Genomic DNA, 24,507 nt, shown 5'->3' with positions numbered 1-24,507 from the left:
TCGAACCTGGCACAAAAATGTCACCCTAAGTAGCGGGAGATCCCCCACGCCCAAAAACGCCACCCAACAGGTTAGGTTAGGTAAAAATGGCAGTCCTTCACAGACTCACTTGGACAATTTTAAGTTCATTGTGATACCACACTAGCAACAGACCAAGTCTTCTGGCGGGAATCGAACCCACGACCCCTGCACTGGTAATCCAAGCACACTACCAACTCGGCTACCGGGGCGCCCAACAGGACACTTTTACCGCTTTGGGAAATATGGGTATCAAATGAAAGGTATTTAAAAGTAGGATACAAATCTGACGTAAAATTTATTCCTTGGTATCTGAGGGGCTTCCCCACCACACAAAAACCCCCAGCAGGACATTTATAGCAAATGAAAGTTTTTTTAAAGTACAGTAGAAAGCTCATATAAAAATGTATACCTTGATGTCTGAGGCTTCTCCACACCAAAATCCACTCAACAGAACATATTAACCGATTGGGACAGTTTGGGTATAAAATGAAAGGTGTTTGAAAGTTGAGTACACATCTGTTATTAGAATTTTCTAGGATGTTTACGGGGCCTCCCCATCTATACGAACCCCCAAAACGGGCATGTATGTTCAACGAACAAAATGGGTTTCAAATTAAAGGTCTATGGGAGTTAGCTACGAATTTGTTATAAACATTTGGGACAGACCACACACGAGACCCGTAGCCCTGAATATCTTGATCGCCATTTTCAAAATGCTTGACATTGTGGGGCTAAAACAAAATCGTACTACAGCATGATGCTTACATTATTTCAGGGTCCGCCTCCTAAACTCCCTTCAAACCGGCCATGTTTGCTTACTATGGCAATAAGAGGCGCAAATAATAGTTATGTGATAGTAGAAAACGAATTTGATATCAAATTTTGCGGCCAAGTGTTTGGGGTCGACTAACCGTATAAACTACTCCTAAACCAATGGCGATTGGGACTCAAATAAAAAGAAATTTAGGGAACAGTACGATGCTGTAATTTTTTCAGGGCTTAGTGCGTGGGTGGCCGCACGACCCTACATACTCCTCAGCTTGGACACATTTGTGGACTATGGCAAAAAGGGGCTGAAATCTGATATCTGTTTTATGGACATGTGCTTCAGGGACGCCTCACGTCATAAACTCCCCCTTAACCACACATATATTTCAACTATAGCAATATGCAGCTCAAGTGTGTTTTTTGGGAGTAAAGTATGAATCTGATATCCACTTTCGGGGCTAAGAGTTTGGCTATTCCAATCCAACACCAAAAACCAAGAAAATGAAGTGGATCTAAGATCCAAACTTCAATGGGTTAATCCTCCTCTTACCCTATTTTCAAAAACGCCAGTTCTCGGCGTTTCTCTATCTCGAAACGAATTTTTCGGACACAGAATTCAATCAAGAAGTCAAATCGAGCGACTAACTTTACGCTCTTGACCGCTATCTTGATTTCGACAGACGGACAAACATGGCTAGATCGATCGACGAACGTCAAGAATATATATACGATCAATAATATATATACCTTATGGGATCTTAGAAGAATATTTCGAGGTGTTACAAACGGAATGACTGGATTAGTATACCCCCATCCTATAGGGGTGGGTATAAAAAATAAGGAACCCCAAAATCCAATTATCGACCAGATCTGAATCTATTTGCATGCAGCTGCTACAAAGCCTTGTTTCACGATTGATGGCATGAAACCCACAAATCCCGCATATTTTACTTAAAATTAGAACTTACACCCTTTTTCCTGAAATTTGAAGTAGTGAGACCCGTTGTAATAGTATTTTGCACCTCGACATCCATGGTTTTATTCTGCACTCTTAACGAATACACAGAAACGAAAACAGAATGAGAAATAATTTTGGGAAAAAAGCTACCAACAATTTGAGGTCAGCCTGCCAAACTACCAAGAGCATCAAAACCTACCAATATTGGTAGGAACTTACCACAAACAGCAAAACTGGTCACAGATCAATATTTCTTGGTATTACAAATATTACAAATGGAATGAATAGATTCGTATTTTTTTAATTCTTAGGTGGCGGGTATAAAAATATTGCCCCAAAATTGGTTTTCATTAAAAGCTGTTGTATCTAGAATTATCACTAACAGATGTTATTGTATTTGCAAAATATAAACCCCATCCAGCACATATGAAGACTAAATATGCTTAAATCCCATCTATTGGGTTGCCCAAAAAGTAATTGCTGATTTTTCATATAGTCGGCGTTGACAAATTTTTTCACAGCTTGTGACTCTGTAATTGCATTCTTTCTTCTGTCAGTTATCAGCTGTTACTTTTAGCTTGCTTTAGAAAAAAAGTGTAAAAAAAGTATATTTGATTAAAGTTCATTCTAAGTCTTATTTAAAATGCATTTACTTTCTTTTAAAAAATCCGCAATTACTTTTTGGGCAACCCAATAATTGTCTAAAACTATTTTTAAAACTGCCCTTACTATCATACAAACAATGTAACCAATTTTAGATTCTTATGACCTTTACGAGAATTTTCATTGCGGTTTTTAATATTGTCGCATAAACAGGTTTCAGTTTTTGTTCAATTTCATAGAGGCAAACAAATGTTGCCATATGACATAGAACAAATTTCGATTTGTTTGCTTCTTATCTGAGATGGGACCAAAAATAATCCATTTTGAATTTCTTACGTCACCAATGACTCTAATGTTTGTTTGAAATGATTTCCGGGTGCCTGCAGGCACTTGCTTACCTTGCAACATTTGCCACTTGCCATGAGACTTAAGCCATTGCTGGTCATGTAAGTGCATCATTTGCTGACGTTGCAAGGGTATCGAACACAAATCAGCATACACACACACAAACTCTGGCCCCTCATATGCAGTCTTACATAGTCATCTTAGGCGTGTGTGTGTGTGTGTGTGGTATTGTGAGTATCTACGCTAATGTTCTCCTTCAACTTTTTATTGCTGTTTAATGCTTTTTCCTAACATTTAAGTTTTATCTGATTATTTTCAAAAAAAGAAAGCTAGAGATATTTTTATAATAGTTTGCTTATGGGGCAAAAAGAAATGTATTTATCCTAATCACCAAGAAGAATGGCTGCGACTATAGTAATGGGGTATGCGAAAAAAAAAACAATAAAACTAGTAGTTGATGTCTAGGAGGGAAAAAGTCACGATATCTTTGAAATCGGCAAAATAAAATATATTTTTTTTACCTTAGAAATTTGATTCTCAATTTAGGCGTAATGAGCGATATTTTGATGAAATTCTTCCAAAAAATATAATTTTCGACCCGCTGTTATCCTCTGAATTCATTTTTGATGGCACAACCCACGCAGTGCGCCTGCTTCGTCTATTAAATAATAATTCCCTACAGAGACGGGATTCTAAAAACTCCGTCTCAACGTCAAACACCATCTTGCTGAGGGTCAAAACTTTAAGACTTTATATGATCTTGTAAAGGAGAAGACTCCTTGGAGTGATGTATAAAAATCTTATTTTTCTTGAAATACTTTATAAAAAAAGATTGCCATAATCTTCTATGATGCTGAACACCTGGCAAAATATTAGAAAATCATTACATCGTTAATTCTCCCCTCTCTATTGTTGGAAACCTTTGTAAGCTAACGAATTTTGTGGGCCTATATTAACAGCCTTAGGAAAAAGGGTCGCAATACTATTCGGACTCAGCTACAAAAATAAGGTACCTAATTATTGAGCTAAATATTGAATCGAATGTTCACGGAAAAATTTTGCATGTGCTTTAATTTTATGCCGACACGGGATAACGGTGGACACCACATGGGGTGGAACCTTAAACTCCGACTTGTGTGGTACTCGTCGCTTTCACGGGAAGCTGAGCTGAAAGCTACCACACAGGCACAAGTTGCGGATAGTGGAATCTCTCCTTCGTTTTTATGCGGAGAAGCTGCAAATGCGTCAGCGATTATGAGGGGAGAGTCTCAGTGAGTGGTCAGGTGGCACTGGTTCTTTTTTTAATATTGAGTGTCAATGATATTCGAGATGACAAGGCGAGTTATTGGAGCCTTCAAATAACCAATGGTCAACATCAGCGTCTATTCTCAGGTTAGGGCGGCAGGAGGCGAGCGTCGGATCTTGGAGCATGTGGCTTGCGACATGAAGGAATACATGTTCGATCCCACAAAAAGCTTGCTAAGTCTTGCCGGGCCGAATCCCAACATTCCATGGATTCCCAACATTCCCAATCTGAACCGATATATCCCATTTGCAATACCCAACGACCTACATCAATATTAAGTATCTGTGCAAAATTCAAGCGGCTAGCTTTACCAAACAGACGGCGTCATAACAACACCAAACGGGGAGGATCTATACTATAGCGGATTTGTGGTAAGACGAAGACTGAAACACCTTGTCTCCAGCTTTACTCCGGTGGTTAGCCATAATCCGCATAAAAGCAAAATTTTTCGACATCAGCTTTATCTGGCCCAGGCCCCGACGGAAGACAAGGACGAGCAGAACAAGGATATTTTCTACGATCGGCTAGAGAGATAATATGACCGCTGCCTCACCCATGATATTAAAATCGTTTTGGGAGATTTTAAAGCGTAGATAGGAAAGGAATACATCTTTGGTTCAACTGTCGGAAAATTTAGCCTCCACGAAATAAAGTCCAATAATGAGTTGAGGCTTATAGATTTTGCCGCGGGAAAAAACGTGATTGTTAGCAGTACCTAGAGAGAGAATACGACCGCTGCCCTGCCCGTCATATAAAAACGTTCTGGCTGATTTTAATGCGAAGATAGGGAAGTAAGATATCTTTGGTCCAACTAATAGATTTTTCAGCGGTAAAAAACTAGCGCCTAGAGAGAGAATACGACCGCAGTCCCGCCCATGACATTAAAATCTTTCTAGGTGATTTTAATGCGAAGATTGCGAAGAAGGACATCTTTGGTCCAACAGTCGGAAAATTTAGCCTCCACGAAATAACGTCCGATAATGGGTTAAGGCTAATAAATTTCGCCGCGGCAAAAAACGTGGTAGTTAGCAGTCCCAGATTTCAAATTAAAAAGAAATCACAAAGCCATATGGCTGTCACCCCATCAAAACACGAGGAACCAAAAAGATCATGTTGTGATAGATGGAAGGCATTCAACTAGCGTGTTGAATGTACGATCTTTCTATCTATAGATTTGGGTCATTACCTTGTTGCAGCAAAAGTTTGCACCCGTTCGAGTATGTCGATAAAAGTACTATCTGACACTGCAAAGAAGCTAGACATTGAAAAGCTGCAAAGGCAGCAGATGGCAAAGGCATACTCCACTCGACTAACCCAACTGCCTGATGAAAGCACTCTTTGTGCCGTTGGTATAACAGCGCAGTGGGAATTCATTGCCCACTCCGTGGAAATGCTGCGAAATCCCTTCTTGGGTGCCAAAAGCCTCCCCCAAGAAATCCATGGTACGATCAAGAGTGTCGAGATGCTACTGAAGCCAAGAATGCGGCATACAGAGCGACCCCGCAATCATTAGAAACGCTCCAGATGAAGGTATCGGAATAAGGGGAAGAAGAGAGTAGAAACATCTATTCCGCAGAAAGAAAAAGGAAATGGAAAGGCGTGAGTGTGAGCGAATTGAGAAGTACGGGAGTCAGAGTGAAGTGCGGAAATTCTACCAATGAATCAAACATCAATCCTATGGCTTTGGAACAGACACATCCTTCTGCAGAGACAAAGATCGAAGTCTGTTAACTGATACATATACAGATAGTGTGCTGAGGATATGGAAATAACATTATACCCAGCTGCTAATGTCCCACGTTTGCGGATATCGCAGAACCAATTTCTGATGATGGTATATAGTGTTAATCCCCTAGTAAGAATGAGGTCCAAGTAGCTGTGACCAACAAGGCAGCAGGAGCCGACGGGTTACCCGCAGTACTATTTAAGACCGCAGCGAAACGCTAATAAGTCGTATGTATCAGCTTGTCTGCGCGATCTGGCTAGAAGAACGCATAGCCGATGATTGCAACCTCAGCATACTATGTCCCATACACAAGAAAGTAGACAAGACGGAATGTGCCAGCTACAGAGGAATAAGTCTCCTCCCCATCGCATACAAGATACTCTCGAGCGTACTGTGTGAAAGATTAAAACCTGAAGTCAGTGACATAATAAATGTGGCTTTAGACCTGGTAAATCCACCATAGACCAGATATTCACACTTCGCGAAATCCTGGAAAAGACCCGAGAAGGACAAATCAACACCTACGATCTCTTTGTTGTCTACAAAGCTGCTTTCGTTAGTCCTATACGTTCAAAGGGTTTTCAGGCCATGTGTAAGTTTGGTATCTACTTGCTGATACGCGTTCCTCAAGGATTCAGTCAAGGAGACAGCAAATCGTGTGATCACTTTGATATCCTGCTGGAGAAGAAGTCGCCGGAAGTAGTAACTGCAGCCTTTGAAAAAATTGAAAGAGAATCAGTGAAAATGGGTCTGGCAGTAAGTGGAGATAAAACGGAATGGATGGTGTCAACTCCCAAAATGACCTGTACTACCCATCAGATAATGAAAAAGGGGAAAGTTGGGAACCACAACTTTGAGATAGTCAGCAACTTTATCTACCTCGGAATGACACTAGTTTTGAGTTAAAGCGAAGAATAATACTTTGATGCTACTTTGGATTAAGTAAGTAGTTTAGAAACAATACCACCTCTCGACAGACGAAGATGACACTACACAAGACACTGATACTACCCGTGTTTCTATATGGTTCCGAGACATGGGTGCTTGTGAGCTAGCATTTGGAGGGCATAAACACCGCTGAAAATTCAAACCAGGCGTTCAGCGTCATAGGGGGGCATGTTAACCCTTGGGCTAAGGTGGCCTCCAAGTTCGCCAAGTCAGTAATGCGAAAATGCAACACTTGTCTAAAATAGGTTAAGGAACTGGGGCAAATTTTTCGCATAGCAATGAGTGCTGTCGTAATCAAGTTTAAGTTCACTGATAAAGGACCTCCTTTTTATAGCCAAGTCCGATCGGCATGCCGCAGTGCGACACCTCTTTGTGGAGAAGTTTTTACATGGCAAAGGGGATAATAACCGTTGAACAATCTTCCGATATTCTTGCCAGGATTCGATCCAAGGCTTTCAGAGTCATAGGCGGGCATGCTATCCTCTGTGCTACGGAGGCCTCCAATAGCACATAGATGGCTCAAACAATACACGATTTAATTGTTACTAAATAGTGCAAATACAAACTGAATTACTATTGGTAAATTTTTAGCTGAATGGTAGTAGGATCCCAAGATTTTTATACCCTCCACCATAGGATAGGGGTATACTAATTTCGTCATTCTGTTTGTAACTTGTCTGAAATTTTACACAATGACTTCTACTATGGTCTCCAACATTCACTTCAATTATGGTCCGAATCGGACCATAACTTGATATAGCTCCAATATTATAGCAATGATTCTGTGCATGTGTTGGAAGTTCTATTGATGGCTTCGAACGCTAGACAACCTTTGGCCTTAAATCCCCCTTCTCCTGCCAAATGTAGTTATGTTGTTATTATTAATAGCCAATGAGATGATGGCTTCAAAGCCCTTAAATTGAAAGCAAGAGTTCTCGAGGAATTTAAATTAGCACTCTTCAGCAACCCAAATCGATATACCTGTTAAGTCCAAGTGTACACATGCTTGTTAATGACGCATATTTGCCAATTAGAGCATCTTCAACACCTTTCCCAATCCATACAGCACTGGGACACTTCAGTCATACCTTTTCAATTTGGTTTCATTAATAAGTTAACACAGTGAGTGATATAATTATGGACCAATTCCAATCGAAATATACCATTGTGGTGCTTTAAAGACAAATTGACTATTTAAGTGGGGCCCCTATTCTATGCAGGTGAATGGTGAGCGGCGTATTCACACGTACACTCTCTCTTGCAAACAAAGTATGAAGTGTAAGGAAATGCATTTGGCCTGTATTCTATGATGTATGCTGCACCCTGAGAGAAAGTGTGTGAGAGAGTGAGAGAGAGAGTAAGAAGAAGAGAGCTGATGTTGGGAAGCATTCCGCAAAGATAAACACGGGAGTTGGTACGTGTTTATTTCAAAAAAAAAATTAAGCACGCTCGTAGCTGAATGTCGGCTGTCGTCGTGATTGTTTAGTGTAGATGTGTGTGCACTTTTTTTCCTCTATTGGCCCGATGCTTTTCGTACTTTTCGTTGCCGCCGTTGATTCATTTTGGATGAAAGAAACTAGGACGCTGACCTGACGTTTTCGAGTTCTCTACTGACGTCATGAATGAACTCATTCATGTCATTCAGTATAGTTTTGCTTTATTGGTTGTTGCTGATGCTGCTGTTAGTATTCGTTTTTATTTTTTTTCTTGTTTATACGATTGCCTCGTTTCTTGTTGCAGTTGCTGATGTTCGAGAATTGCATGAATGTTGTTTCCGAATGAACACAGCGCATATGACACACACTACACGTGAAATTAGGGAGGAACAGTACTAGTGTTGCCACAAGCTAAAATTGTACAAGGAAGAATTTAAATCGTTATATATTTATACCCTACATCGCAACTGTGGACAGGGTATTATAACTTTGTGCATTTGTTTGCAACGCTAAGAAGGAGAGGAGATAGAACTATACCCATGTATTCTTGTGACCAAGGTACAGGTCGCATTTGTTGTCCGATTTTCATGAAATTTTGCACAAGTCACTTTTTTCAGCCCAAGGACGAACGCTATTGCATTTAAAAGCGCATCGGATTTAGACATAGCTCCCATATATATCTTTCATTCGATATGGCCTTCTAAGGCTGTAGTAGCCACAATTTTGATCCGATCCTTACAAAATTTAGTACGAGATTTCACGTCTCAATATATGTGCAAAACTTCTAGATTTAGATATAGCTTTCATACTTTCCTTTCAACCGATATGGCTTTTTAGGGCTATAGAAGCCACAGTTGTGGTCCGATATTTAAAAAATTTTGGATGAAATGTTTTATTTGACGGTTTAATACTTGTGCAAAAGATCTTCAAAATCGGTTCAGATATGGATATAGCTCCCGCATATATCTTTCATCCTATATGGACTTTTAAGTCTGTAGTAGCCAAAAAAAAAAAAAAAAATTAAAAGAGGTGTTTTATTTAACGTCCCATTACCTATGCAAAACTTCATAAAAATCGGTTCCGATTTAGATATAGCTTCCATAAGGCCTTTTAAAGCTGTAAGAGCCTTACAATTTTGGCTGAGGTCTTTTATTTGACAACCTAGTACGCGTGCTAAATTTCATCAAAGTCGATCCAGATTTCGATATAGCTTCAACACATATATTTCATCCGATTTATCTTGATATTTCCCCCCTATATATCTTGATATATCCCCATATAGACCAATCCGCCGATTTAAGCTCTTAAGCCCATAAAAGCCACATTTATTATCCGTGAGTTGTGTTAGGCCGCTCGACATTCTTATTCAATTTGGCCCAGATCGGTCCAAATTTGGGTATAGCTGCCATATAGACCGATCTCTCGATTTACGGTGTTGGGCCCATAAAAGGCGCATTTATTGTCCAATGTCGCCGAAATTTGGGACAGCGGGTTGTGTAAGGCCCTTCGACTTCTTTCTGCAATTTGACCCAGTTCGGTCCAGATTTGAATATGGCTACCACATAGCCAAATGTCGCCGAAATTTGGGACAGCGAGTTGTGTTAGGCCCTTCGACGTCTTTCTGCAATTTGGCTCAGATCGGTCCAAATTTGGATATGGCTGCCATATAGTCCAATCTGTCGATTTAAGGTTTTGGGCGCACAGTTATTGTTTGATGCTGCCGAAATTTGTGACATTGATTTGTGTTAGGACCTTTGATATCCGTCTTCAATATGACCCAGATCGGTCTTGATTTAAATATAGCTGCCATATAGACCGATCTCTATATCAAAGGTCTAGGGGCCATAAAAGTCGCATTTATTGTCAGAGTTCGTCGAAATTTGGGACAGTGAGTTGTGTTAAGCCCTTCGACATCTCTCTTTTATTTGGGCCAGATCGGTTCAGATATATATATATAACTGCCGAATAGACCGATCTCTTAATTTAAAGTCTTTGCCAATGGCAATGACTAATATTAGGCTTTTCGACATCTGAGGCGTATATGGTTCAGATCGGTCTATGTTTGGATACAGCTACCAAAAAGGCCAATATTTTGTTCTACAAATTGGACAATTACTTGTACTGGTGGTGGATATTCCTGCCGAACTTAACGCCTGTTTGCTTGTTTTCTATGTTCTTTTATTTAATTTGATTTTATTTATTATTGTTTCATTTTATTTTATTTATTTTTTTTTTTATATTATATTATTTTATTTTATTTTATTATATTTTGTTTTATTTTTTTATTTTATTTTGTTTTATTATATTTTATTTTATTTTGTTTTATTTTTCATTTTATTTTATTTTATTTTTCATTTCATTTTACTCCCATAGGCAACCCTAAACTCCACTCAAACTGCATACAGTCCATGTTGCACACTTTTGTATGTGTGTGTGTGTGTTTGTTGTTGTTGTAAGTCTCTGTGAATAAAGAGAATCTAAATTTAAAATCAGTTCACTTGGGTCTGACTGTATGACGGAAATGTTACCAAACGTCGGCCCCTACCTTCCTTTCATCATACTCGAGAGGGGGCGGCGGGTAGACAGTCTGCTGTGTATGTATGTCATTTGGGTTTAGTTTCGTGTTGTCGTCACAAGTTTGGTGTCATTTATTCATGGCTGTTCCAATTATAGCTCGAGTAGGGTATTAGTGTTTTTAACTGAATTTTATTTCATTACCAACAATTTTCTTCAAGGGGACATGTACGATGTACAATGTGTACGTACGTACAATACATGCTACGAAAACAACAATTTTCCTTTGATTTTTGTTGCAGCCACTTGACGTGGTTTTGCTTCACAAAAGGAATTGAATGGAATTTAATATTGGAGGTTATATTAAGAATTAAAGTGGAAACGTAAAGAAAATTAAATTTAAAGATAAAGATAATTGAAGATTTTTCAATTCTAAGGCGTTGCAATTTAACGGGAAATATAAGCCTATTTATATAAATTTATTTAGACATAAAAATAAAATTTATTTAAATATAAAAAATGTATTTAACTACTCAAAATTGGAGTTCCACTTTACGTTGTCATTTCTTTGAGAACCTGTCTGATTTAGCGGATGTGAATCTTTGCAAGATGTAGGGCATTTTAAAACGATCTGAGTGGTTTAACGCTAGGAACTAAAACCTGTTAACCTGTTCCTGCGGTATCACAATGGTGGAGATTTATCTGTAGAAACCGGACCATGGTCAGGATTTAGAACTTCCATCACCGTTGAGTTAGCCTCGTCTTCTGATTCCACCAGGAGTTCATCCTCACAAGATTCGTTAGAACTTGTCATGATGAGCTTCCGTACGCATCCAGGGGCAGGTGAGAAAGCTGTGGAATCACTCTTCCTCAGGACACTGGATACGGTGTGGACGATTTCTCCTTAGATGATTCACTAACTGCTGCTGTCGAAGTACTTTTTGAGTTGCGTGTTTCCCCGCTGGCGCACACCTTGATCCCAGTCCAACTTTGCAAACAGGCTTGTTCGGTCCCGTTTCGATGCCATCCCCTCCTGTCTCGACTGTGGCAGCGGGATTTTCAGTCTCCTGCAATCCGCCAGACTTTAGCGATGTGGTCGATAGTTCCTCAGGCAAGTGTTCAACAACAACTGCTGAGTCGTCTCCTGATTCACCAACACCACTGCTTCTATAGACCTTCAGTTTCAACTTTTTGAATTCGTAGGATACAACCCCTTCAGACCTGTTGAGGTCTGCGAGACAGTCGGAGTTTAGTACGAATACTGCATGTCTTCGGTCACCATCAGCCTCATCCAATCTATCGATCTTCCAGTCGGTGGTTGAAAGATTGGGATTACATTCCTTTAGTCTCCCAAGTATCGCTTCAGGATCTGAGGGAATCCTTGGTATCCAAGCATGCGCCATTGGTCGAGAAGGAATATCTTCCTTCTTGACTAAATCTAGTGCTGCACCTGGCCAGATCTCACCAGTCTTTTTTAGCGCACAACGATACATTTTAATTGAGCGTTGATCGCCAATTAGTCTGTGTCGACCTCGATACCAGGCTGCATCGTCACAAACTGGAGGAGACCCAGAAGGACATCGCAGTATACTGATAACAGTCCATTGACTATCCCATTCCAATTATTCCTAGGTATGCAGCCCTGTTCTTCTCCCTTGTCAACAACTGCCATCACCAAACTGTCCCTAGCGACATTAGCAAAGATTCTTGGACCCATCTAAGTGTTGTTCTCCCTAGTTATTTTAGGCATGGGATGCCCTCCAGGTTACCGCAGCCTTTTGGCTGATTGCGGTGCCTGTGCAGCGAATTTCCGAGCCCAATTTAGGGAGCCTCTCTCCCTATCAGTGAGAGTCTCTCAATAAATATGTGTCTTCTTTTATTCCAACCTCTTAAAGAGAGTGTTGGTTCGCCGGGGATGGCCGATGGCCTAGGAAAATTAGAGGTATGCGAAGAAAGAATAGGATCGGTCTTGTCCTTAAAACTCGAACCAGGTTTCTTCGTCAAAAGCCCCTGCTGACCAGTCGTCAGTCGTAGAATGTTAAGACGATTAAGAATATGCATACTTTGTTGGGTCTCAGATCAATATTTCGATGTGTTACAAACGGAATGAAGCAATTCGTATACCACCCATCCTATGGTGGAGGTTATAATAAGTAGGAATCCAGAAATCACACTCTATTTCCTTTAATGGATAGAAAAATACTCTTAATTAAACAGCTTTAAAAAAAATTCCAATTCGAGTTAAGAACGAGGTATCCAAATGCGGGCTAAAGGTACGAGTCTATATCAGTGGCATTTAAAAACACATTTTTGGAGTAAAGGCAAAATTTTTTCCAAAATGTAAACACATTTTTAAATTGATTTTTCAGTAAAAAAGCATTAATTAATTGGCAAATTACATTTCATTAAAATCGTGCAAGGAATCGAGCGTTTTAAGGAGTTATATATTGACAACAATTTCTATCAAAAGCTTTCCCCATCAATACTTCTTTACAAAGAGTCCGTTTAATAATTCCATTATTTTCTTGCTTTCTTCTATTTACAGTATGCAACTTTATAATACACGAACGATGTGTCACAAATGTTGTAACTCCTTGTTCCGGAATAGCACCATGTATTATTAAGGTGAGTAGTGACGTCATTGCCCTAGAATTTTTTTCTCCAATAATTGGAGCACTTTGGCACTCATGTTTCATGTGCAATGTTGTGATTTTATAATGGTTTACATTGCTTTAGAGTTAACCATTTTCTTTGTTTGACATTTTCTTTTTAGAATCCTGTGGCGCATTGTTGGTCGGAACCCACACAGCACAAAAAGAAGTTTTGTACAGTGTGTCGCAAACGTTTAGATGAGACGCCATCTGTACATTGCATAGGTACGTGGAAAAATTATGAAATTTAATATTTATTTATTAATGAGTATTGGATGTTTATCTTCTGTTTTACAGTTTGTGAATATTATGCGCATCTCGAGTGCCAAGATTTCGCTGTACCAGATTGTACAGAAAATGCCACTTACGTACCCGGCAAAGAGCTATTAAATGTTAAACATCAAGTAAGTTATAGCTAAAAAAAAAATGCGTCTCATAAAAAGTGCTTCTTTAAAGTTAAACAAGTTTCAATTTTGTTTTTCAATTTTACTAATTTAAGTTTTTCAACTCTTTCTTTCAGCATCATTGGCGAGAAGGCAATCTACCATCAAATTCAAAATGTGTTTATTGCAAAAAGACTTGTTGGTCATCCGAATGCCTAACAGGTGGGTAAAAATTTGAATGGCATTAACTTAAATTCTAATTTTCCTCTCCTTTCTTTCTGTGGTTCCAGGTTATCGTTGCGAATGGTGTGGTCTGGCCACACACGCTGGATGTCGCATGTACCTGCCAACCGAATGTACATTCGGTTGTTTACAACCGATCTATTTACCTCCGCATTGTGTTTCAATACCACGTACCGAGGTGCCAATCAAAGAGATAATGGGGGTTCGAAAAACCGACTCCGAATCGAATTTAGTTCGCGACTATTCATGCCGTAAGTACCAAGCCAAAAAACCAGCTCTTAAAGCCATGAAAAACAGCTCTTAAAGCTATGCTTTTTCTTTAAAAAATTCCAAGTGATTTATTAGACCCAGTCCTCTAGTACTGGAGGCTTCATATTCAAGTTAGCGGTCTAACTTCTTCAGATAAAGCTCAGCTTTTTTTTACTTTCCTCTCGATGTAAACTCAAGACGATGTTGTAATAATATGTGGTGCAACATAAATTGGCATTATTCATCTCCATTAGACATTAAAACACCCTCTTCCACATTACTGTAATGCAAAAAAAAATCTTCATCGAATCATGAATCCCTTTCATTGGAATGATATTTTTGAAATATTTGGCAAACATTCCCCTTCATATTGATGTGCTGCTAATACTACCTTTTGAAACAATTGTCTTTTGTCATGGATGTGTGTGTGTGCGTGCGTATCTATGTGTCTGTGTTCAATGTTGTGTCTAATCCATTTGAACCCCTTAACTCTCTTCCCTTTGAAAAAAGCCATCAATATTGTGAAAAAAATTATCGATATAAAGAAAAATCATCCAAGTCCATGTTCATTTTCATATCACCTTCTTTCCACACCCATTTTTCTAATATTATCATTCAAACCAAATAATCACGAAAAATTGTTAATATTGCCGTCCTCATACACTTCCACCAACCATCCATACACATTTTGTCCTCACACGGCCCGCATTCATTAAAACTTAAAATTCAATACCTGGACAAAAAATCTCATCGTAAGCACAACATACAGAACATTCAAAATTTAATTTTTGTTGAGTTGGCTATCTCATTTTATAAAATTTTGAATTTTGGGTTTATTTTAACAGTTTGAGTTGAATACGTTTTTTTGTTTTTTTTATTGAAACATTGTCTCTTTAGGTTTTAAAAATATGGATATATCAACATTGTCTCTTTTGTAACTTTTTTAAAAATATATTGGTTAAAAATTTAATGAATATTCTGTTTAGATAAATGTCTGAAGTTAAAATCACTGCAATGAATTTTCGAGGAATCGAGCAGTTAATGCAGATTTGGCCAGTCAAGAACATAACCTGAGTATGGAACAAATAAAAGCGTTCTAAGTTCGGCCGGCCCGATTCTTATATACCCTCCACCATGGATCGCATTTGTCAAGTTCTTTGCCCGATATCTCTTTATAGGGAAACAAATGAAGTTGGATAAGAATTGCTATGCTATTTGAGCTATACCAAGCTATAAACCAATTGGTCATTGGTCATTGTGCGAAATTTCAGCAAAATCGGATAAGAACTGTGCTCTCTATAGGCTCAAAAGTACAATCGGGAGATCCGTTCTTATGGGAGCTATATCTGTTGTTGGAAGTTGAAACAAAATATTTTATGCAAAATTTCGGGCAAATCGGATAATAACTGTGCCCTTGTAGCGGCTCAAGAAGTAAAGATCCAAGATTGGTTTATATGGCAGCTATATCAGGTTATGAACTGCTTTGGACCATACTTAGTACAATTGTTGGAAGTTAAAATACAACACTTTGTACAAAATTTCAGCCAAATCGAATAATAATAGCGCTCTTTAGCGGCTCAAGAAATCAAGATTCGACATCGAATTATAGGGGAGGTATATCAAAGTTTGCTCCTGTTCCTTAGTGGAATATTTTTGGGCAAAAAAGTGCATTTTGCATATCAGGTTATAGACCGATTTGGACCATACTTACGACATATTTTGGAAGTTATAATAAAAATAATTGAGCCCTCTAGTGGCTCAAGAAGTCATGATCCAAGATCGGTTTACATGGCAGCTATGTCAAAACATGGACCCATATAGCCCTTTTATAATCCCAACCGACCTACTATAAGAAGTATTTGTGCAAAATTTCAAACGCCTAGCTCTACTCCTTCGAATGTTAGCATGCTTTCGACAGACGGACGGACATGGCTAGATCGACTTAAAATGGCATGACGATCAAGAATACATATACTTTATGGGGTCTTAGACGAAAATTTCGGAGTGTTACAAACGGAATGACGAAATTAGTATACCTCCATCCTATTTTGGAAGGTCGATTTCTCAAGGGTGAATCGTAATTATAACCGAAGGACGGACATTCACACGCAAATCTTTAAATCGGTTTTGAATTTTGCGACGGTCTGCAAATGGTTTTGCAAATGGAATGACAAAAATGTTCTCTAATTGGGGCGGGTTTAAATATACCTAATCTGTACATTTTAGAAGTTAAATCGCGAGCTAGACCTATCTGTGGGAAAATTTATTAAGATATTATCCATCTTTGAACATATCCTGCCTATGAAGTAAAAGTGTTTCTTTTTAAACTTTTTGCTCTTCAGAGCGAGGCTGTTAGGACTGTAGAGAAAGTGCAATTGAGAAAACCAGTGAAGAAGAAGAAGAAAATGTGTTGGGGCTCGACCGAATCTTGGGAACACACCGCCATGAATTCTACACAAAATGTACACTAAAAACTTAGTTAAAGAGCATATGTGTACTTTACGTTCGCAATTTCTGCCAAATCAGCCAAAAAGCTCTTGCAGTCGTTGAAGACTAATCGGGAAATCGGTTTATGTAGGAGCTGTGTTAGGTTACCAATCGATTTGGACCATATTTATCATGGATGTTGGAAGTGGAAGAAAACAACGTGCAAAATTTCAGCCAAATCAGACCACAATCGAGGCTTTCATGGGCTTAAGATGTAAAATCGGGAGATGATATGGGATCGGATACATGAGATTGTGGATCGATTTGGACCGTGCTTAGCACAGTTGTTGGAAGTCGTAACAGAACACTACGTGCCAAATTTCAGCCAAATCGGGTAAAAGTTTTTGCTTCCATGTGTTGAAGATGTCTTATCGGGAGAACGGCAGATATGAGATCTACATCGGGGTAAACACCGATTTATATCATACTTACCACGAATGCTGGACATTATGAAAAAATGTCACTTGCAAAATGTCAGGCAAATCGTATACTAATTGCGGCTTCTAGCGCCCATGGCAAAACTGGACTTTATACGGCGCAACTGAGATTTCTCTGAAATTTGGTCTGTAGGGGCAAAGTACCCTGGACCACTCTAGTGGTGGTATGGCTATCAAATGAAAGGTATTGTAGAGTAGATTACAAAAACATGCCTAGAAATTGGACCCGGGAAGGACTTACGGGGTCTTGAGAATTTTGATCCTTATTTAGGCAGGCAATATTGGTATCAAATGAAAGGTACGAAGGAGTAGATTATATAGATAGGAATGCAAAAATAAAGTTCTAATAGAAAGATAAAAATTGTCTTTATTTTAGACCACTACGCCCCAAGGGTGGGAGTGTTAGCCCCTGGGGGGCTTAGGAGCCTTTGCCTCAAAAACGCATTACAGATTCGTGATCCTGGGATCCAAAATTGGGAGGTGTAAAAAATGAAAAAAATCGGGAGTGCGCCCTATAAACTTCACTTTTCCTGCATCCACAAAGTCAAGTTAAACATATGGGAGCTTTATCCATATCTGAACCGATATGGCCCATTTGTTATCCCCATTGACCTACGTCGATAATTGACGGACGGACGGTTGGATATTGGGACAGATATAACTGGATCGACTAAATATCAAAACAATCTATAATATAAAGGGTGATTTTTTTGAGGTTAGGATTTTCATGCATTAGTATTTGACAGATCACGTGGGATTTCAGACATGGTGTCAAAGAGAAAGATGCTCAGTATGCTTTGACATTTCATCATGAATAGACTTACTAACGAGCAACGCTTGCAAATCATTGAATTTTATTACCAAAATCAGTGTTCGGTTCGAAATGTGTTCAAATTTTGACAAATTTTGTTCAGCGATGAGGCTCATTTCTGGTTGAATGGCTACGTAAATAAGCAAAATTGCCGCATTTGGAGTGAAGAGCAACCAGAAGCCGTTCAAGAACTGCCCATGCATCCCGAAAAATGCACTGTTTGGTGTGGTTTGTACGCTGGTGGAATCATTGGACCGTATTTTTTCAAAGATGCTGTTGGACGCAACGTTACGGTGAATGAACACATTTCGAACCGAACACTGATTTTGGTAATAAAATTCAATGATTTGCAAGCGTTGCTCGTTAGTAAGTCTATTCATGATGAAATGTCAAAGCATACTGAGCATCTTTCTCTTTGACACCATGTCTGAAATCCCACGTGATCTGTCAAATACTAATGCATGAAAATTCTAACCTCAAAAAAATCACCCTTTATTTATGATGTACAAACGGAATGACTAGATAAGCATACCTCCCCTCCCCCATCCTATGGTGGTGGGTAACATGTTTAATACCGACCACCATGAATTCTGCAAAAAAAATCACACATATTAACTAAGCTTAGATGGAAGAGAACGGATATTAATTTGTCTCATACCACTTTGGACATAGCCTTAAACCAGTAATCGGCTGTGTGCTCTAAACACTAAAAAGTAACTTCGAAAAAGAAATTCTAAGTCAGGAATTCCTTACTACTTATAAAATTCTTAATTGTTTTCCATAACACGCCTCTAAGTTGGTTTTTGTCTGGTATTGTGTCCCTACCTAAGTACCGGTGTTGCACGAATGCCGGGCAATCAAATAGGAAATGCTTAATGTCGCATCATCTTCCCCACATGCTATCACTTGCTGCACCTATTTTGCATAAGTGAGCTTGTAGTCCTATGTGTTATGATATCGAAAGCTATAATGACCTCCTACTTACTTTCTTTCAGTAATAGCCTCTCCTCATAGGATTTTCGCGGTCCTAACGACCGTTTCGTTCGTCGACCACGCACTTTACTCCGACTGCTTCGATCCGAAAGGCTTGGGGTTAATCAAGTTTATTGACGGTAGTCCTCTGGCCTTCACTGCCAAATCGTCTGCTCTTTAATTCCCTCTTACTCCGTCCAAACAATGCGGATTGTGCCATCCTCAGAAAAGGCGTTAATATCCTTCTTATTCTCCAAGACTGTTAGTGACCTTACCGTCCAGGTTGTTATTGCCCTGATGACTAGATTACTGTCCGTAAGGATATTCACATTCGACGTCCTCGCGTGAATGTCACCTCTCACATTCCGTGATCGCCTGAATCTCTGCCCGGAGTATCGTATTATGGTCAGGCAGTCGAAAACAGATCTCAGTCCTTGGGTTCTCAATGTAGACCCCCAGGCTCACTCTGTCCTCTAGCTTTGATCCATCTGTATAGCAAGATCCAAGACTATGCCTCTGGGAGCAGTGTCTGTTCTCTAGCTTTGATCCATCTGTATAGCAAGATCCAAGACTATGCCTCTGGCAGCAGTGTCTTGCACTCGACCTCAAGTGTCGTCTCAGGTATCCGATCCTTCCTTCCAGGTTTCCTATCGTCGCCTCGATTATACCGCGATTGTATGACCTGCTCCTATCCTCTATCCGTTCTCCCATCGCCCTAAGTCTCCAAGCCGCAATAGATGCCTCACACTTAATCGGTATGTCAATGGGTCGGATATCTAGAATAGTATCCAGTGCCCTAGCGGGCGTGGCCCTCATCGTTTGCCTATGCCAAGACTACATGTTTTCTGAACCTATCGTCGCCTCGATTATACCGCGATTGTATGACCTGCTCCTATCCTCAATCCGTTCTCCCATCGCCCTAAGTCTCCAAGCCGCAATAGATGCCTCACACTTAATCGGTATGTCAATGGGCCGGATATCTAGAATAGTATCCAGTGCCCTAGCGGGCGTGGCCCTCATCGTTTGCCTATGCCAAGACTACATGTTTTCTGAACCTGTTTTATTTTCCTTGCGTTGTACATTTTTTCCATCGCAGTCCACCAAACTACTAAGGCATAAGTAAGTATTGGTCTAATCACCCTCCTGTAGAGCCATTGGACTATTCTCAGATTCCGGACCCATTTCGAGGCTACGGCCCGTCCAAATAGTGCCTAATATCTATGAGCCTTCTCAGTACGCTCCTGAATGTGACACTTTCAATTCAGTTTCCTGTCCAAGATCACACCTAAGTCTTTGACTTTGTCAGATATCAAAATCGTGTTATTGGGGAAACGTGGGGCGTTAAATTGGCCCACTTTCGTCTTCCTCGTGAAAAGGCATATTTCAGTCTTCTCTGGGTTACCTCTTAGAAGTATTATCCGATCCTTACCTCTTAGAAGTAGTATAACATCGTCTGTTGTTGTTGTTGTAGCAGTGTGTTGTACACTGAGGCGGCAGCCCTTGCCGATGAAGGACTTCATCGGGTCAATCTACACAGACGATCCCATGGCAGCCGGTTGTACGTACCGGCTGCCATGGGATCGTCTGTGTAGCAGACTTGTTCATATCTATCCCCATTCAGCATCCGTTATAGGTTTTGTATGTTGGTCACATATTACATTTGTCTAGGATTAGTTTAAATTGAAGCGTCTAGGGGCTCAAGAAGTCAAATTTCAAGATCTATAGACCATTACAGGGGCTATATCAACTTATGGACCTATTTCGTTGAGATTTGGTATGGATATTGGAAGCTTTAACGTACTTCACATAACAAATTTCAGTCAAATCGGACAAAAATTGAGGCTCGTGGGGATAAAGAGGTCAAATCCAGAGATCGTTTTATATGGGGACCGTGTCTATTTATAGACCTATCTAGACCCACCTGATATGCTTAGTGGAGGGTATAAACAAAATAAATACAAAATATCAGCCAAATCGGTCAAATACGACAACGAAATTGCAGGAAATCATAGTATGATCGGATATGAATAGGAAGCGTGGTTTCTTGACAATTTGTAGCACTGCTGAGCCCAGTGAGAATACGAGTTTTAAGTAGAAACCTATACATGGATGCCGGATTACCAAGAGACTCTTGAAAATAGGACGTCTCAAAAATATTTGTTTTGATTTATGTTTTTTTAAAAAATATTTTAGTAAAATTAAAAAATTGTTTTTGCTCTTCATTACACAAATGTGGTTTGTTTGACTTCATTAATTTGTTTGTCGTATTTCTATACATTTTTTTAAAAATCGTGTTACAAATCGGTGGAACAATGTTGATATATCCTTAGTCCCAAGAGGGAAGGTTTTCAATGGAATCCAAAGAATACGCGATCTAAAGGTTTCCATACGGTTGGAAGTATGTTTGACAACTCCCTAATTTTTGTATAGAAAAATATATTATTTGGCATTATATATAATTTAAGTTTTAATTTTTTTTATTATTAACTGTTACTTTTTAATCTTGCTTTCGACTTTTGTTTAACCAAAAACCAAAATAAAAAATGTGTTATGTTAATGTATGTGTACGCCTAGAAGTGTATGATCCAAATGATATAGAATGCGCAGTCGCAGCATCAGCAGCAACAGCCACAACAGCATCATCGCATCATGTAAGTGCAGCACAAGAAGCTGCTGATGAAATCATGGCTCCAGCTATAAGCGCAAGCATTGGAGAAGACAATGGTCAAGCTTTAAGTTTAAAAGAGCTTTTGTTATTGCAAAGACAACGTTTAGAACAATCAAAACAAAATTTTTTTCTTTCCTCTTCACCTTCATCGTATGCACCCTCACCCATATCAATGGCGACCGCAGAGGATGAAGAGACATCGGCTACACAGCAACAGCACCAGCAGGTGATACCACCAGAAGTTAATGATGATGATGATGATGAGGAACCAGGTTTGGATGGTGCTGATAGCGTCAGTAAAGATCAAAGAGAGGACGAGCAATTGAATCAAAATAGGGATAGTGCAAAGGACCCCGCCTCACCCTTAGTGGACAGCAAAAGATGCCTCAAACGGGACTGTCTTAAAACGAATCGCAAAAAGTGCCAAAAATCTATAGAAAAGTCCCCCTCGACTTCATCGTCCTTGCATTTATTTTATACAAATCTAGTTCGTAAGATACCATATACTGACAGTGGGAGTGGAAGCGGACGCAAGCACCTGTCCTCCAACACCGATGACGATGAGGTTGATGGTGGTGTCTGCGACATTAGCGGTGGCGATCTTAGTGATGATTATGATCATTGTGATGTTGAGTTGAGGGCCAAAGGTAAGATGAGAGGTGCTGGCCCAGCTGGTAGAGGTGGCGGTGCGGAAGTCCAGGCCGGTAAATCGGAGGTCTTGAGTGATGGCAGCAGTGGACGCGGAGGCCAGCAGCTAACCCCTGGCACTGGCACCGGCAGTGATATTGAATACCACGGTGATATCGAGGGCGAGTCGACCCACCAAGAGGGTTTCTATGAAACCTCCGATACCGGTGGTGAACTGACCAACACCGATGATATTGACATCGATTCGAGCATGAATCTCCTGAGTAATTTAAGTTGTAACAGTAGTAATAGTAACACATCCATAGAGAAGCGTTTAAGTTTAAATAGGCATAGGAATGCGCACAATCTCCAGCTGTCTGCCACAGAGGGGGCCCCCAGCAGGCCCAAGCGGACGGCCCACACTGCCTTAAGTGCGTTCGAGAGTACGAAACAAAAGACTGCAGCCAAGCCCATAGAGGGCACGCCCCATCATCATCATCATCATCGTCATCAGCCTACCATGAGTTCACCCAACACAAGCGATTGTTCATCGGCCTCACCCATACCGCCCCCAGTTAAGGGGGCTGCCTCAGCCACTCCCCATCCCTTGTCGCCGGTGGGGCGTAGTAAATCGTTTCAGGAACCCGGGGTAAAAGTACACACCCAAAGCCCCACGGCTCGTTACAAGAAATATGCCCGGTTCTTTCAGCGTAGACGGTCAAAGCGTGCCGGCGCCTCAGCCATGGGCAAGGCGGAGGGGAAAAATGTCCACAGTAATTATAGTCTAGATACCATGTATCAGAATATCGAGATAACCATACAGGATGAGGATGGCAACTATCAGCCCTATGACGATAACTACGATACCTATGATCGTCATAGACGCAGTGATGATCTCTTCAATGCCGACGAGGACGATGATGAGGAAGTGCTCAAAGAGTATTCCCAGTTTTTGGGTAACCGCCTCAGGCCCTATCATCACCATGGTGGGGGAGCAGTTAGTGGTGGTGGTTTCCACAGCGACGATGGTGGAGGTGGCGATATAAGTGATGGCGCCAGCAGCCGCAGTCGTTCGGGCATCAGTGACAATGAGCATGTTTTTGGTAAAATCTTGAAACGCATGCGGCGTTTTTCCATGGGCTGGCGCAAGCCTCGTTATCACAAACGCAGAGGTGATTTTTTTCTCACATATTTTATTTCCTTTAAAATTTTGTATAAACAAGTAGAGCAAAAAAAAAAAAAAAAAAAAAAAAAACAACAACAAAATTCAATTAACCGCATTTGATTTGTTTATAATTTTATGAATTGGTTTTACTGTTTTCGTTTTCCTTATGGTTTTAATTTGTGTTCTTGTTTTTTGATTAAAACCATTACTTTTTTGTATTGTTGATATTACTATAAGTTTTGATTTTGTTTTTCTTTCTTTTCTGTTCAACAAAATTAATCAGCTAATAATCATTCATTGTCAATAAACAGTTATTTTTGTTTCTGTTGGCACTGTAAAAAGTCTACACTGGACCATCATTAAAACTTAACACAAATCAAATCAAATCGAATCATTTCTTTCTCTGTCTCACTAACACCCACAAATAAAAAAAAATCTCAGATCATCATTTGACCCTAATCAACTTGGCATTTGAGTGGTTCTAACAAAAAATGCAGCATGACCAACCATCGTTTGTACATTAACAAAAGAACTAAAAAGTAACCCCATCAAGCATGTGACTAACATTTCGTATTTGTGTAAAAACTAAATCTGTTATTTTATTATTAATATGAGGTAGAGTACTATAATTCCCAATATCTGGCCATAAAATAATCCAGAATTTTAAATCATTAAATATTTTTTTTAGAAAAATCAAGAGGTTGTATAGGAAAAAATATGAGGAAATTAAATTTACAAAACATTAAAGTAACCTTTTCTTTGGCAAAAGAATCTCAGTGTTTTTCATTACCTAAATTTGCTGTTTAAAATTTTTGAAATTTTTAAAATTTCCTAAAATATTCTAAAATTTGACAAAGGTGTTGATGATGACTCAAGGCGTATCAGAAATTGCGATCCACCAGGCCAGTTAAAATGTTTTCAATAATAGCACACATTTTCCCAACTTTTATAAGTTCTTTGTTATGCCATTCTATGAATAGAAAGCATTGAATATGATCTCGAGCTACATGATGTTCGATAAATGACTATTTTGAAATTATTTTTTAAATTTTTGAAAATTTTTGAAAAAAAATAATTTTCATTTTTCAAGTTAAATTTTACAATTTTTGTTTGTTTCTCTTTTGAGACGAGCTCAATGATCGGAGATGCAAATGGAAAAGGAAAGCCAAAGATAGCAACACACACCAAC

General features: G+C 39.5%; 1 protein-coding gene across 9 annotated transcripts in view; it reads left to right on the top strand.

Annotated features, from left to right (window-relative positions):
- LOC106086741 (diacylglycerol kinase theta) overlaps positions 1-24,507 on the top strand; it is a 121,468-nt gene that overhangs the window by 54,988 nt on the left and 41,973 nt on the right. For 6 of the 9 annotated variants that reach the window (XM_059364060.1, XM_059364058.1, XM_059364057.1 and 3 more), the window contains exons 3-8: positions 13,171-13,250; positions 13,399-13,501; positions 13,574-13,680; positions 13,797-13,881; positions 13,950-14,153; positions 21,433-23,325. In XM_059364060.1, the coding sequence (XP_059220043.1) occupies positions 13,171-13,250; positions 13,399-13,501; positions 13,574-13,680; positions 13,797-13,881; positions 13,950-14,153; positions 21,433-23,325 (2,472 nt within the window). The remainder of the gene's footprint in view (positions 1-13,170; positions 13,251-13,398; positions 13,502-13,573; positions 13,681-13,796; positions 13,882-13,949; positions 14,154-21,432; positions 23,326-24,507) is intronic. The other 3 variants (XM_059364061.1, XM_059364054.1, XM_059364062.1) reach the window with 3 other exon arrangements.

Source organism: Stomoxys calcitrans, chromosome 2 (assembly GCF_963082655.1).
Source record: "Stomoxys calcitrans chromosome 2, idStoCalc2.1, whole genome shotgun sequence".
Lineage (NCBI taxonomy): Eukaryota > Metazoa > Arthropoda > Insecta > Diptera > Muscidae > Stomoxys > Stomoxys calcitrans.
This window is presented reverse-complemented; position numbering and strand designations above follow the sequence as displayed.